General features: G+C 39.2%; 1 protein-coding gene across 9 annotated transcripts in view; it reads right to left on the bottom strand.

Annotated features, from left to right (window-relative positions):
* PKHD1 (PKHD1, fibrocystin/polyductin) overlaps positions 1-14,737 on the bottom strand; it is a 261,116-nt gene that overhangs the window by 79,680 nt on the left and 166,699 nt on the right. For all 9 annotated transcript variants that reach the window (XR_003530915.1, XM_027663423.1, XM_027663422.1 and 6 more), the window contains 3 exons: positions 10,790-10,927; positions 2,481-2,594; positions 1,766-1,853 (listed from right to left, as the gene is read on the bottom strand). Coding sequence is in view for 8 of the 9 variants with exons in the window: in XM_027663423.1 (XP_027519224.1) it covers positions 1,766-1,853; positions 2,481-2,594; positions 10,790-10,927 (340 nt within the window). In the remaining variant the exon portion in view is untranslated. The remainder of the gene's footprint in view (positions 1-1,765; positions 1,854-2,480; positions 2,595-10,789; positions 10,928-14,737) is intronic.

Below are 14,737 nucleotides of genomic sequence, written 5' to 3'. Positions count from 1 at the left end.
TTATTGAAATACTCATTTCAGTAAAAAAGTGATTTTCTTTTTTTGTTTCCTCCTTCTTTTTGAAAGCATAAGTCCTTCCCTAACTCAAGTGCTGATTCATGCTGGAAACATATATACAGCAGCTTCTCTCTCTTCTTCAATAAAAAGCCACTTCCTCCAGCTTTCATTTTCTTTCAGCTTTCATATTCTAGCATTGACTTGCCTATTTCCTGTATGTAACCACATTAATTCTTAGCTGGTTATCAGTAGGCTTTTAATGATAAATAGCTTTTTTTCCTTTACTTCAAGAATTGAAACAACTCTTTGTGCTGTATTTAGAGTGTATGAATGAACTCCAAACACTTGTATCTTAGCAGCTCATGATATTTCATATAAAACCTCTGGGCAGCAGCCCAAGTCCAGCCTGGATCCATTTCAGTGTTTAACTGGCAGACTTCAGTCAAGAATCTGCTTACTCTGAACTCTCATCTTAGTCAGGGGAAAAATAAGAATTTCCAGAGGGTGATTCTAACATTGCATGGTTTGAATCAGAGTCAGCAATGCATCAGCTGTACATCAATCCTAAGCAATTAATCTACACTAAACATTCAACTGAGTGAGTGCTAACAACACATGAATCCTACTGGTGAGCTCTTTGTGCTTCCATTGCCCAACTCTACAATCATTTTCCAAATAATTCCTTCCCTAAATGCTGATATTTCACTGCTACCCAGATGGGAACTCTTCCAACAAGGCTTTGTGAGACCTGACTGATAGATTTTCTTTTCTTTGAATATCCGTCTCTCAGTTTAAAATGAAGCACTTGGAAGAAATACAGCAAAAGGGAATAACAATTTTTTGCAACAGGGGATTGAGTGAGAGCTTCAGGGAGAACTTCACAGGTGCCACCCCACCCAATGGTCAGTGTATGTACAGGAGAGATCCTTCTGCAGACAAGTTCTCAACTATTCACTAAATAAGTATCTGTGGCAACTCCACTTAACCTGCCCTAGGTGATAATTTTGGCCAAGCCACTGAAATCATAGGTAAGTGATGATGAAGATGAGTCTGCAGCAAGGGTTGTGGAAATTTATGGATGGGCAGCATCAGGAGATAGAGAAAGTAGCATTTCAAAGCTATTTTTCCAAGGGTAAGTGAAAATTATTCTATACCTTGGGAGGCTCTGAGCCCAGACAGAAACCTTGCTCTGCAGGCTATACAGGCAGCTTTACATTCTTTCAGCCAATTAACATTAATTAAATATACAAAAAAAACATTGACTCTAAGAAATTAAGATGTTCATCCAGAAACCACGTGGTAAAGGATTGATATAAGATGCTGAAGATCAGTGTTCATATCTCAGTTTTGCTTAATTCAGAGATGAGATTTTAATGTAGGTCTCAAAACAAAATTAACATAATAATCTTCAAGATATTGGTCACTTTAGAATAAATCTTCTTATAAAAAGAAAGAGAAAGGAAGAGGGAGGGAGGGAGGAAGGAAGAAAGGAAATCTCAGCTTCATTCATCTCTAGAATTTTGATTTCTTTAGAACTAAAATTAATGTATGTTGGAAGGACCTTAAAGATCATCTAGTTTCAACCTACCCATCATGGCACAATTTTCTTGCAAGATGTAACATAGTTTTTCTTTTTCTATTTTGACATAGTTTAAGCAGAGCCCATCACCAAACAAAAGAATAGTACAACTCATAGGAACATTAACATAAGTCATAATAACATGAGCCAAAACTTAATATTTGAAAGCATATTTAGGCAAAATACCACCTTTCATTTCCAGGGGCAATGTTAGTTCCCAGATATGTCCAAGGCATCTTAGGATAAGCACTATAAATTTGCACCTGTCCATAAACCCCTGGAAAAAAGCAGAAGGAGGAGTTAAAAGGTCAAGGGAAAGACAGATTTGAGAAGAACTGAAGCAATAACTAAATATATGGAAACCTTTATATATATTAAAGTATGTTTCTATATTTTATGAAAAGTGTAAAAACAGCACACAGCCTCTGCTCCAAATACAAAGTGAGCTAGCAATAAATCATTAATAAAGTAAAATGACCATCACATGTACAGGTAAGAAAGGGGATTGTACCACAGAAGTCTCATTGACTCAAATTAGAATTGCAGACAATGGTATTCATCATTAAAAAAAAATTATGTAAGTAAACAAAATAAGTAAAAATTGAGGAATGAAAGATATAAAAAATTACTCAGCTATTATTAATCTTTCTTATCTGTGAAAACTCCTTTTTTTAATTTTTTTTTTTTTTGAGGGGAAAAGGACCCAAAATCAAAGCAAAAATTCAAAATACAAAATTTTTTCCTATAGATGACATATCTGAGAATATTAAATTACAGCTTAAAAGATGTGTGTACCTTTGTTAGATGTTTACCTCTACAATATAGTAACAGGCTCAACAGTGGCAGATTTGGCTATTCAGGCTAAGATAAGCTTCCTGCGGAAAGGAGAACTCATGTTTCATACCAATATTCCCCGGGTGGACGTTTATACCCTCCAGACGATCACAGTAAATCCCTTCAGATGCCCGAAGAAGGACCAGCAGCTTTAAATCCCTTTCTAGGGGATGCTGAAAAGAACCTGCAATAAAGACACAACAGCATCAGTCCACCACAGAGGCATCAATGTTTTTCGTAATGCTGAAAATGGGGGAATCAGAGGGGAAATCTGTGCAAATCCAATTTTCAACAAACATCTAAATGGCTGAATTAGCATTTCCTTTCTCAGCCTATTTTTGCCGTTTTGCTCCTTTACAATTTCACCAGTTCCCAGGTAATTTGTGTGGCAAGGATGGGAAAAATGGTTTTTCCCAGACCAATGGAAGGACTGAGGGAAAAGAGCAGGGGAGAAGAAGATGCCCAAGAAGTTTTGGTGTGTGCGATGGTGATAATTCTGTACAGTAAATTGTATTACAATTTTGCCTTCATTTATTTCACCAAGGGTAGTTTACAGTTTCAGAAGAAAATGGCCTAGCACTGAGCAGATACTAAGGAGGAAAAAGTAGGACAGTTTTTGCCCTGGAGAAATGTATGCGGAGTCCAGTAAAGGAGTTCAGCGTTCCTTTAAAATTAGAGATTAAATCAATTATGCAACAGAAAACTGCAGCAGATGTAGAACTAAAAAATATATACATATCTGTACAAAATTAGCTGGCCTGTCATGTTCTTTTAATATTTAAAAATTACTAGTTTGGAAAAGAGAGCTGATTTTGTATCCTAAAGAAACACTTTGCTTTAAGAGCATTTTTTTTTATTTAAGTGAAATCAATAAAACAATTCATTGTTCCCCACCAGCGTCTGAGTGATATCTGAGGATATTTAAATTTTCTGTGCAGCTTTTAAATGGGTAAAAGGCAAAGAGTACAAGATTTGCATGCTCCCCATCTAATATATCTCACACAAGTGAGCTCATGTTTCTCTGGGGGCATGGAGGGGATTATCTTACAGTGTCCATCGTCCAGCCAAACCATCTTTGACTTTTTTGTTTAAACTCCCAAAACTGTGGTGTGAAGAGGAGAAAATCAGGAATTGGGCTGTATCCAAATATGCTTTCACAAAACAGAACTAAGTGATACACACTTTGGCCACTGATGCCCGAGGTTAAACAAATACCCACCTAGAGCAGCAGCAGAGTTTTGGAGACACTTGTGTCTATTTTTGTACACAGGGTGATTGTTTTCCTGCTTCACCCTCACAGCAAGTTGTGATTTAAAATATTCATCCTGAGCATACCTTTGCCAATACTCAGGTCATCCATACCCCATGAGATAAAGTATTAGCTACACTGAAACCAAAAAAAGGCTCAACAAAAATGTTTGGAGACTTTTACATCAATCTTACCATGTTATTCACAATTACAGCTTCCTAATTATGATGATGCTCCCTTAAAGTGAGGGATTAATATTAATTATAATTATAAATTGCTGTTGGTGGTTTTATTGGTTTTATTACTCTACTACTGGTTACAAGACATTTACTATTCTAGTTAAGTTGGTTAAAACCAACTGTGTAATATATCCAATTCTCAACTCAATTTTAATACCATTTTTAAATAGGCTTACAGACTTAACAATCATGTACAAAGGATTGGAAATTGGAGTTCTATAGGACTGAACTGGAAGTTATTATTCCCTTAAAAGAATCACATCTACATTTATTTAATTTATTTTTTTTTAGTCCAAAAAAGTAAATATGTTAAGGAATGTTACCCTTGTCAAAAAAATAAACACATCAACCAAAAATGTAGTCAGAGTGAGAAAAAAAGAAAATAAAAAAAGGAAGATAATATTCACAGAAATGTTTTAGTTTCTGGAAACTGTAAATGGTAAATGGCACAAAAGAACACAGGAGTGGTCCATTAGTAGAAAAATTAGACTTATTTTAAGTATATTTAGAACAAAAATAGTCTTAATACTTGCTTATTGTCATTAATAGTTCCATGGTTTTAAATCAATGGATTTCAGTAACTTGAATGCAAGTGCTACCAAAGAGTTTACCCAGAAATTCATTGGACTATGAAGGAGGACTCTTCAGTAAGTTTGGGATCACTCTTGATGTCTCAGAGCCCTTGAAGAAAGCTAATATTGTGCCAATATTTCAAACAAAGATAAAAGTGAGAGCCCCAGGTAATTACAGGCCTGTCAACTTGACACTGATTCTAGGGGAAAAATAAATAAAAATGGAATGTCCAACTCTGAGCACCATTAATAAATCATTAAAGGTGGATGATATAATTAATGCCAATCAACCTGCTTTTGTAGAAAAAAGGGCCTGTGAAACTTCCTTGTTATCGCCTTCTAATGAGATTACAGGTTTAGTTGATAAAGATAATAGCTTTGATATAGTTTAATTGGCTTCTCCAAGGCACTTGGCTTAGTAGCACAAAACTTTGTGATTAACACACTACGCTGGTACAGCACAAACATGGCACACACTAAATTACAGGCTGAGTGACTGGAATGGGGACATGGAATCAAACAGGTCTGGTCTTGCAAGCCCTGTGGCATATGACATTTTATTAGTCACCCAGAGTAGTGTGAAGATACTGAAAGTAAGCAGAGAGACTGACACAAATTGGAGGAGAAAAAAAAGAAAAATAAAGAGGTGGGACAGTAAATCACGAATAAGTTGAAAGTGAAGAATTAGGAAAGAAAGTGAAGAATGCTGTAAGTGACCCTGCTTGAGTAGGGAGTTTGGACCAGATGACCCACAATTATCCCTTCCAAACTTAATCATTCTGTGATTCTGTGGCATTCAAAATAACAAGGTAACAGGTCTTGATCTCTCTGTGGTTGGATGGAGAACAAAGAAATCAAAGGGAAAAGCTGAGTAAGGTCTCAGATACACACTTTGGCTTAGTCTAAATTCAACCCTACAGACTGGCTCATGAAAATGAGGATATGAAAACAGCAGCTATGTCAGTTTACTCATAGGGAAATCCAAAATAATAAATCCAAAATAATTGAGTCACTGGTGCTGGATAAGTTTTATAACCTTACAAAGTAAGTAGTATATGAAATCACATGTAACAAATAGCTTTCTTGAAACTACCAAGTTGCCATTAACACGGGAATCGTGATCTCTGTAACACATCAGTGAAGGATCTGGGGTTTAAGTACCCATCTTTGAACTTTGGATGTGAAAACTTCAGGTTTCCTGCCCCCCTTTGCTGTGGTGAATGAGTCCTACATAAGACCACATCAAACTGTTGAGTTACCCATCCTGCACACGAGATACACAGAGCTGTATCCCTCTTCATATCCTACTACAACTGGAAGGCTCAACAATTTGATGCGCAACTTGGTTGATCAGAAGGTGAGATAATAAGGCACTGCTGGCAGAGAACGAGAAAATAGGTAATTGCAATGTGGAAATTACTAGAAGCTGGTGGAAATGTCTAGTGAGATCTGCAGAAAAGGTCAAGAGACATTAAAGACAGTACCAGGCCTTCCTCAAACACATATTCTTCCAATTGCACTACACAGTGCAAAAAATCCCACAAACATATATAATAATCCTATGTTAGGAAACAACCTGTGGTGTTGATAAAGTCACCACTGATTCCATACTTTCCTGAAGTGTGAGGTGCATCTGCCTGGATTGCAGCACAGATCTGTTTGCACAATGGTTGCAGCTGGTTCCTAATCCTTAATCAGGTCTAACATCTGAAGAGGAGAAAACTTACTGTGTGAAATTATGGGGGAAAAAAGAAGGAGAACAGAAATAGAAATATGGTTTTTTCTGTCCAGATTTTCACTTATTCTGGACTGTAGTCTGGATCTAGTTTGCTGTTGAGTTTCAAAAGCATTTTCCGTTGTTTTTGTACTTCAGTTTTATTCCAGATGTTCTTCCTTGACAGATTTTTGCTGTGTTGTTTTTTGTTTGTTTGTTTGTTTTTTTCATAGCAAAACCCATTTGATTCTTCCCTAGAACAGTGGATGTTTCCTCCCTTTTAGCCTTCTCTTTTTTTCACAATATAACACTCTGTAACAGTTGTTGTACTTAAGAGCAAGGAAATCTCTGAGATAAGATCTCCTCCCTCCCACTGGCAGATAGCCTTTGCTAAGTATCTTGCTGTGACCATCTCCAATACCAGCTCTCTGTTTCCTGAATCCAAAATTTCTTGGACACTATGCACCCAGCTATTTTGAAAACTGTGACATACTGTCACCAGGAAGTGTGAAGAGATTTTACTCGTGGTCAATACACAGCTGGATAGTCACCTACTGTTGGTTCTTCTTCTGGAGCTTCCTTCGGTCAGATGTTCAGCCTGCATTCTGCAAAGAAGCCTGGAAAAGCATCCTGAAAACAAGGAGACCTCACTTGGTCACCTCTTACAAGTAGTTCTGCCCAACAAAAAGAAAAATTCAGAGACAGTAAACTGCGAAGTAGGAACCAGTAGCAGCCAGAAGTGGGAGATGAATGTCCAAGAAATAAGCAGTGAGATGCGTAGGATGGCATCTGAGAGTCCTAGTGCACTCCAGATCCTCTCTGTGAGGATACCACAGGGATCAATGAAAGAACAGTGGCTTTTTAAGCAGAAGCTAGAGGCTTCTGCTGCTGGAACATCTGAGTGTGCCCAAAATGATAGAAAATCCTTATAGTTTGGCAAGTGAACCATTATTTCCCGGGAGATTCACATACCTACATTTAATTTTCTTGATACAGATGTTTCCAATGGAGATTTGCTCTAGACACATGTCTGAAACAGTCCCACTGACTGCAGGGGCTCCACTGGCTGTATTGGTTAGATCTCTACTGGAACAGCAGCTCACATGATGATGTCCACATGTTACATCTAAATTTGTGTGTCCTAAACTTGTGAATCAAATCCCTTCCCTAGATGATATGATCAGTTAAAAGAAACCAAGTGACTTGGAAAGGGTAAAAGCCAAAATCCCAGAGGCTGAGCTATTAGTTTAAGGGGATTCAGATGATGCATTTAACTTTTCAAACAACTTTTTTTTTTTTTGTTATCAGAGATGAAAAATTGCTTTCAACACACCAGCAGTGTTCCATCTTCATACAAGCTGAACAGCTGTGTAGGGGTGATACGTGACTGCAGGATGGGACTCAGCTCACAGACAAAGAAGGTGGGTCCCACAGAACTAGAGAAGTTGGAAAAGACAGTAAATTGGTGAAACTCACTGGTGCCCTAATTGCTGTTATAATTCTGAGCATTAATCAATACTAACACTTGGTCATTTCATGAAATACAGTGATTTACCCTTTGGGAAGTCAATAAGGGGATTCTTCCTAGAAAAGAAGGTGAGTATATGTGTTAGAGCTCTTACCACAAGCAAGATAAGAGGCATCAGAATTGTCTGGGGTTTCATCTCCAGACAATCAAGCCATGAGCTAATGATAACCTTAGGCTTCTTGCCTCCAATGAGTGACATGACTGACAAGCAGCCATCATGAGATATGTGAAAAAAAGAATGTGACAAGTTGAAACTAAAACAGAGAAATTCAATACTATCTGGATAATTACTTGGCAAGTTCTACTGTAAAAAGCAAAACCAGCCTGCCAACAAAGAGCAGCTGAGTGCAGTGGAGTTCAGGATAAGTCCAGAAGATCAGTTTGTACCAAGAGAAGTTCAGTGGTTTCTTCAGCTTTATGGAGAGCTGAGGGCTTTGTTCAGCAGTAGAACAGGACACCTTCTGCACATATCATCTATGTTTTAATGCCTATGGTTTAAAATGAATGGAATCATCCTAGCTGAGAATGAAAAACAACTCTGAGATGTCGAGCTCAAAATTGCTTATCTTATTCTGACACAGGTGTGCTAATGACATTTAGCAAATCTCTTAATCTCTCTGAACCTCAAACTCTCCTTAATCAAACTGGAAAAATAGTCAAGTTTTTGGGTTTTTTTGGGTTTGGTGTTTGTTTGTTTTTACAGCATGATAACGCAGAGAAATAAAAGTAAAAGCTGTTACTAAAATTTTATTGCAAATATCATCATCAAATAAAAGACTTTGAAGGTTTAAGTAAAAGAGAGAAGCTCCTTATCTGAGAGCTTGGACTACTAGAGTAGAAGTAATCAGAAAATCTCCCTGGATCCAAGAACAATGAAAGCCTAGGAACACTCAGAGAAATTACTTTGGGGATAGATCCACATATTTTACTTTGGGTTTTCCAAGGGCTCTGATAGAATTCTTCATCTTTAATCATCTCACACCTCCCAGTGATTCTGTTGATCATAATTCCCACTGGATTGTGATCATTACATGAAAGAGGAAAGATGATTGACCCTGCAAAGTCAAAAGTGTCGCAAGAATCGTGATCTCCCAGCTAATACTGTACTTTCTCATCCCAGTTTGCCTGTAAATTATTGTTTCAATAAAACTAGTGAGGTTCTTGTGTTTGTTAAATTCCAATTTTAAACTGATTTTTATTTGTTATATATTTCTCATCACCACTCAGTTCCTACATACTTATAGTCTTAATTTAACCTTCTGACTACTTTTTTCCCTGCAGATAAGATGCCAAGAGCTCTGGAAGACACCAAAGTCCAAATAAGATGTATTTCTAAACTTATTATTGTTCTCTAGCAGTTTAAATGAAAAAAAAAAAAAGTACTTGGGCTCTACCAGAAAGCCTTTATTCCAGGCCATGGAATCAAAAGTAACAGCACATGGCCAAAGATTGTTACACTGAAAACAGGGCATGGAGAAATTACACAACAGGCAGGACCTGGGGATTTGGCTCGTGTGATGCCAACCTGAGATCCTGCTCAGCCAAGGCTGAATGTTGATGTCCACGTCTATTAAATCTGTTTACTAAACTGTCTCATTATCTGTTTTGTGTCAGGATTTCTTTAGGGTGTGGTGGAGTTGGACAGATGGGCTTCAAAACCCTTCCTTCAGGCATGGAACAGGCAGGATTGGACAGATGGGCTCCAAGACGTTACCTTAAGGCCTCGAACACAGGGGAAGAGAAAGAAGAAGGGGAGGGAAAAAAAAAATGCACTCCCAGCTCTACAAGCAAGCAGAGAAACCAGTATAAGATGTGGGAACCTTGCAGAGTCTCTACCCACCATCATCTGAAAGAGCTGAAACAAGGATAGCTCTCCAAAAGATGCTGGACTATGACTCAACAGCTGCAAATACCTGCTTGGCTTTTAATATCATTACTACTCACAGATGTGCTGGAGGGGAGTTTGTGCAGTAAAGTGCCTCAATGTTTTTTTAATAAGGGTTTTTAGCAATGAACACATGCTTTTTCTTAAAACCAATATGAACCCATATTTAAAGTGCAAAGGAGCGTAAGTAAGAAATGACTGACACTCTTTTAAGTATACATGTATATTTTAACCTCACAGATTAAGCTTTCCAACCTTTTTTTTCCAAAGAAAAGTACAAGACAGCAAAATAACTTTTTTGGCCAGGACTGTATTAACTAAACAGTCCCTTGAGATTAACAACAAACAAATATTGGAGCAGACTTCCTCAGGAGGTGATTACACAAACAAATTCTCTTTTTAAAGTTCATGAAACCAATCTTGGGAAAGGTCAAGCAAAGATCAACAATGTGATCCCAGCATCCTAAGGATTCCTGTAAGTAAATATAATTCCTGCCTTTAGGAACCTTAATATTTAAAGGCAATTATATGAGTAACTACTTCTGAATGGAAAAACACTGATCCTGTCCATTGCAAATAATGTGGAACAGCTCCAGTGACTCTGGGGACTCTGAAAACCACAAGAAGTAGGGACAGGGTGGTATCTTTCTGGGATCCTGGTGCTCATCTGCACAGAGGGATGAGAGACACAAATGTGCTGAATCCAGCTGTTTCATGCCACAGTGTGTGATTTCCAAGCATTCTGGGGATTCTCCATGACTCTTTTTATGTTGGTTTTAAATATTTCTGTGTCACAAAAAGTGTCCTACTAATGCCCACAGACACCAGGCACTGCCTGAACACCAGGGTAGGTCCTGCCCTGAGGAATTACTGTCTCATAAACCCTCCCAGGTTGTAGGGAGGACTTTTACACATATCAGATAAAATCTCTGCCACAGTGAAACCAGGAGTGAGGTGAAGACTGCAGTATTTGTAATGTGTTGCTATTAATAGGTAATTAGCTCCAGTGGATAATCGTCGTGCTTAATGTGGATTTTGGGTGTCCACATTGCAGGTATCCAGATATCTACAGAGCATCAGGTTGGACAGCATGCTCACAGCAACACTCTACAGTCTTTCTTCACACTTTTTTTTCCTATCAACAGCAGAAATAAACCCCAGGCATCCAGAAAAACACCTGTTCTTCACTTACCCACTCTCAGAGCACCCCCGAGCACAACGACACAGGCAACACTCAGGACATTGCTGGAGTTGCTGGGGAACTCGAGGGTCCCCAGGATGTAGAGTCCTCTCAGAGGGGGAAGTGCTGTATCCACCAGGATGGTCCGGTCTGAGGAACAAAACAGAGAGCTGTTAAGGTCAATGGCAGCCTACCAACAGTACTTGCCAAAAAGTATAGCATGATGGTGAAAAATATCAGCTTGGCTTCAGTTTTGTTTTTTTTAAGGTTGGTTTTCATAGAATCATACAATGGCCTGGGTTGGAAGGGACTTTAAATCATCATATTCCAAGTTCTTGCCATGGACAGGAACACATTCCACTAGACCAGGCTTCTCAGAGCTCTATACAGTTTGGCCTTGGAATATTTCTAGGCAGGGGGTAGTCACAACTTCTCTGGACAACCTGTGCCAGTGCCTCACCATTCTCACAGTAAAAATATTTCTTCCTAATATCCACTCTAAATGGCTTTTTTCAGTTTAAAGCCTTTCCACTCGTCCTGTCATTCCAGACCCTTGTAAACAACCTTTCTCCATCTTTCTTGTTGGCTACCTTTAGGTTCTGAAAGGCTGCAATTGGGTCACCCCAAAGCCTTCTCTTCTCCAGGCTGAACAATCCCAATTCTCTCAGCCTTTCCTCATAGCAGAGGTGCTCCATCCCTTTGATCAACTTATTAGCCTCCTCTGGACAGGCTGGTTAGAACTGCCAGAGCAGGGCTTATGGGTTTGCAGCATCCACAACCAGAGCTTCATCTACAGCTGAGGTTCCATGGGGTGACTGTAATCTCACCAGTGAATAAATAATCATATTTACAGTGACATTGTTGCATGTTTAAGTCTAATCATATGATTCTTGAACCTTTAAAAATTAATGTAGAGGGCAGCAAGTTAGAGACATATTAGTCTCACTGGGCAAATCTGTCTTTGTTTATGAAAGTAAGACTTGAGTACCCAATGCAATGAATCAGGACTAAGTTAAGCTGTGTCTAAACAGCATGGTATTGAAAAAAATATGAGAGTTCTCTTGAAAAAGCCAAGAACAAAATGCTCCATCCCTGGAAGTGTTCATGGCCAGGTTAGATGGGACTTTGAGCAACTTGGTCAAGTGGAAGGTGTCCCAGCCCATGATGGGAGGGTCGGGACTAGATGATCTTTAAGGTCCCTTCCAAGCCAAACCATCCTGGGATTCTGGGATTGATGGAAGTGAAAACATCCAGCAGTATCAAATAGGTACTTCATGGTGCAAAGAGTCTGAAAGTCTCCACCTTGTCAACAGGTTGACAAGCTGTAGCCACACACCATAACCTCCCTTCAGTGACACCCTGTCACTGCTTTTCCCTCTCTGCAGCCTGGCTTTGCTCTCTCAGGTTTAGTGTACAAAATCCCACCTCTTCCTCACCATTCGGGGTGATGCTTACACCAACACAGTCTATGAGAAGCCAGAGTTCATGGAATCATTAAGGTTGGAAAAGACCTCTAAGATCACCAAGTTCAACCAATCACCGGGTCCACCACGAGTTCTTCCGCTCTGTGTTCATAGGATTGCTCATTCTCCTCTAATAAATCAGTTAATAGTGATCAGGGGAAGTACTATTCCCTCAGATCCTTAAGGAGAAAGCAAGGAGGATATTTTTATATCACGGAACAGAGTGGGACTGTTGTGGGTTGAGCCCAATGACAGCATCATTGCTGCTTCCTAAAGCTGCAAATCTGCACCTGGGAACCTTTTAAATGCCACTTAAGCTTTCCAAGTAGGACATGAGGAAGGATGTAAATGGTGTATTTTTAAAGGCACCCCATTGCACAGAGGTGAATTCCACCCTCAGGGCCTATCTAATGGTCTTTGATGTCACTAAGAGCTTCTCAGTTGGTTACTCTGGAAAACAGCTCAGGCCTTGAAATTGTGGTTTCCATCCCCCTTTGTTACTGACAACAGTAACAGTGTCCAGGTGTGATGCATCTCTGAGTCAGTGGTTGTTCCTGGAAGAATGAAAAGCAAGGTATTTCCTTAGCAAGGGGTTCAATGACATGATCTAATTGAGACTTTCACAGAAATAGCTTGCAGAAAATGAAAATCTTCAACATGATGACAGCTGATCCTACCCTACCCAGAGATTTTCTGTGACTTTCATTGATCTCACATGCATTAACTACAAGGCACAGATACACTAAATGGAAGAAATTCAGGAACACACAAATTTTCCAATGGATTTTGACAGACTGATGAGAATGGGTCATTTGAAAACCGTTTTGATGTGGAACATAAGAGGAACCAAAGTGCCTTGGGAAGTGGATCCATTACTTCACAGTTTCTCTTCTGCCTGCTACCATTAACAACTGCTTTGCATGAAGACACAAATGACCACACAATGGGTAGCACAGGGAAAGTCCTTTCCCCAAAATATGTTATTAGGAGCTGACTCAAACTATTTAGCACAAAGATTTAAAAACATTCCCAAGCCCTCTTTGCAGCAAACATAATCAATATGACTCTATGAAAACCCAGGAAGTACACTAACAAGTGGACTGAAAGATAATATAAGTAGGATGCCTTTAATAATAGCATTTCCTAGTTTTTTGGGTCCTTAGTTTTGCAACCCTGAAAGAGCTTCCAGGGAAAGGAAATTTCTGGTTCAGATTCTGTTTTCAGGTCTGGGGTCCTGGCTCTGCTTACAGATTTGTTTGTCTCCTACATATATGTTCCTACTTGACCCCTGTAACCCAATCATCCCAGCTCTTCCTTTTGCCCCCCTTTTTTTATTTTTTCTCTCTGGACATCATCAAGGGACACCCTGAAAGCCTAGGACCTCTGTTCTCAAGGACTGTACCAAGTAGTGCAGCCACCCATTGTTACTCTGAACCCCTCATCCCAAAGCAGATTCCCTGCATCCTTGGGCTAAAAAACCTTTCAAGCATGTAAAATTTTCACAGCATTCAGATGTAATAAGTCTCTAGGGAGCAAGTGGGTTTTTTTCTTTTTTCCCCCTAAATCTTATACTATTTGTACTTAATATGTTTTTACAGGCATGAAGGAACTCCTGTCTATAATGTCTTTACAGGACAGGTAGACTCCCATGCCCTGCAGAGCTGTAAAGGGAAGGCACAGTATGTGAGGATATGAAACAGAGAGGAGAATGGGGGGGGGGAAGTTGTTAGAATGGTATCTCTCAGACAGAAGGGGAGAATCTAGGTTGTGAAATCACAGCTCAAGAATGTGGCAAAAAGCTGCAGTTGACAAAGGCCATAAGTATATTCATCAAACACGGGCTGAAACATTTTTACAAGGAAAAGAAGCAGCGCTCCCAGGCATGCCATTTATATGTCACATTTCAGTCTAGAACAGATATTTTTGCTGAGTTGCACATCTTTCTAAAAAAGATTTTATAAAGGAAATGCTGACTGCTCTGTAACTGCTCTGTAATCATGTGTGAGCCTTGAAACACAGGAGTGACAAATTTTCCCATTCAGAGATATCTCTGCAAACCTATAGTTTCCTCAGTTTAAAAGGACAACACTCTGGGGTGTGATGCTTGGGGTGTGAAGTCCTCAGATGGCGAAATGTTGCTCTGTAGAAACAACAGAACACTCCTTTGAGGGGGGAAAAAAGTCCTTCTGCACTTGAGGAGAAAAGCAAACAAATTCAAATACAACTTCCTTACATGGTCCTTATAGAATGCGCTCATTTATCTCATGGGGGGGGTGATGACTAAGCAGTTAAAATAATAAACTTTAGGTCACTGAGCTCAAGGGACTTACTTTCAGAGAAAGACAAACCAGAGTTGCTTTTCCCCCATGAAGATATTTCTATAGTGGCAAGCGACCACTTTCAGCAAACCATAGTTTGAGTCTGAAAACAGGGCTACATTTCATTGTACATATATTTTCTTCAGACAAAAAGCTCACAGGTATGGCAGAGTTTTAAT

This window comes from Corapipo altera, unplaced genomic scaffold (assembly GCF_003945725.1).
Source record: "Corapipo altera isolate COAL_440 unplaced genomic scaffold, ASM394572v1 116, whole genome shotgun sequence".
NCBI classification, from domain to species: domain Eukaryota; kingdom Metazoa; phylum Chordata; class Aves; order Passeriformes; family Pipridae; genus Corapipo; species Corapipo altera.
Note: the sequence above shows the minus strand (reverse complement) of the source record. Positions and strands in the feature narration are given on the sequence as shown.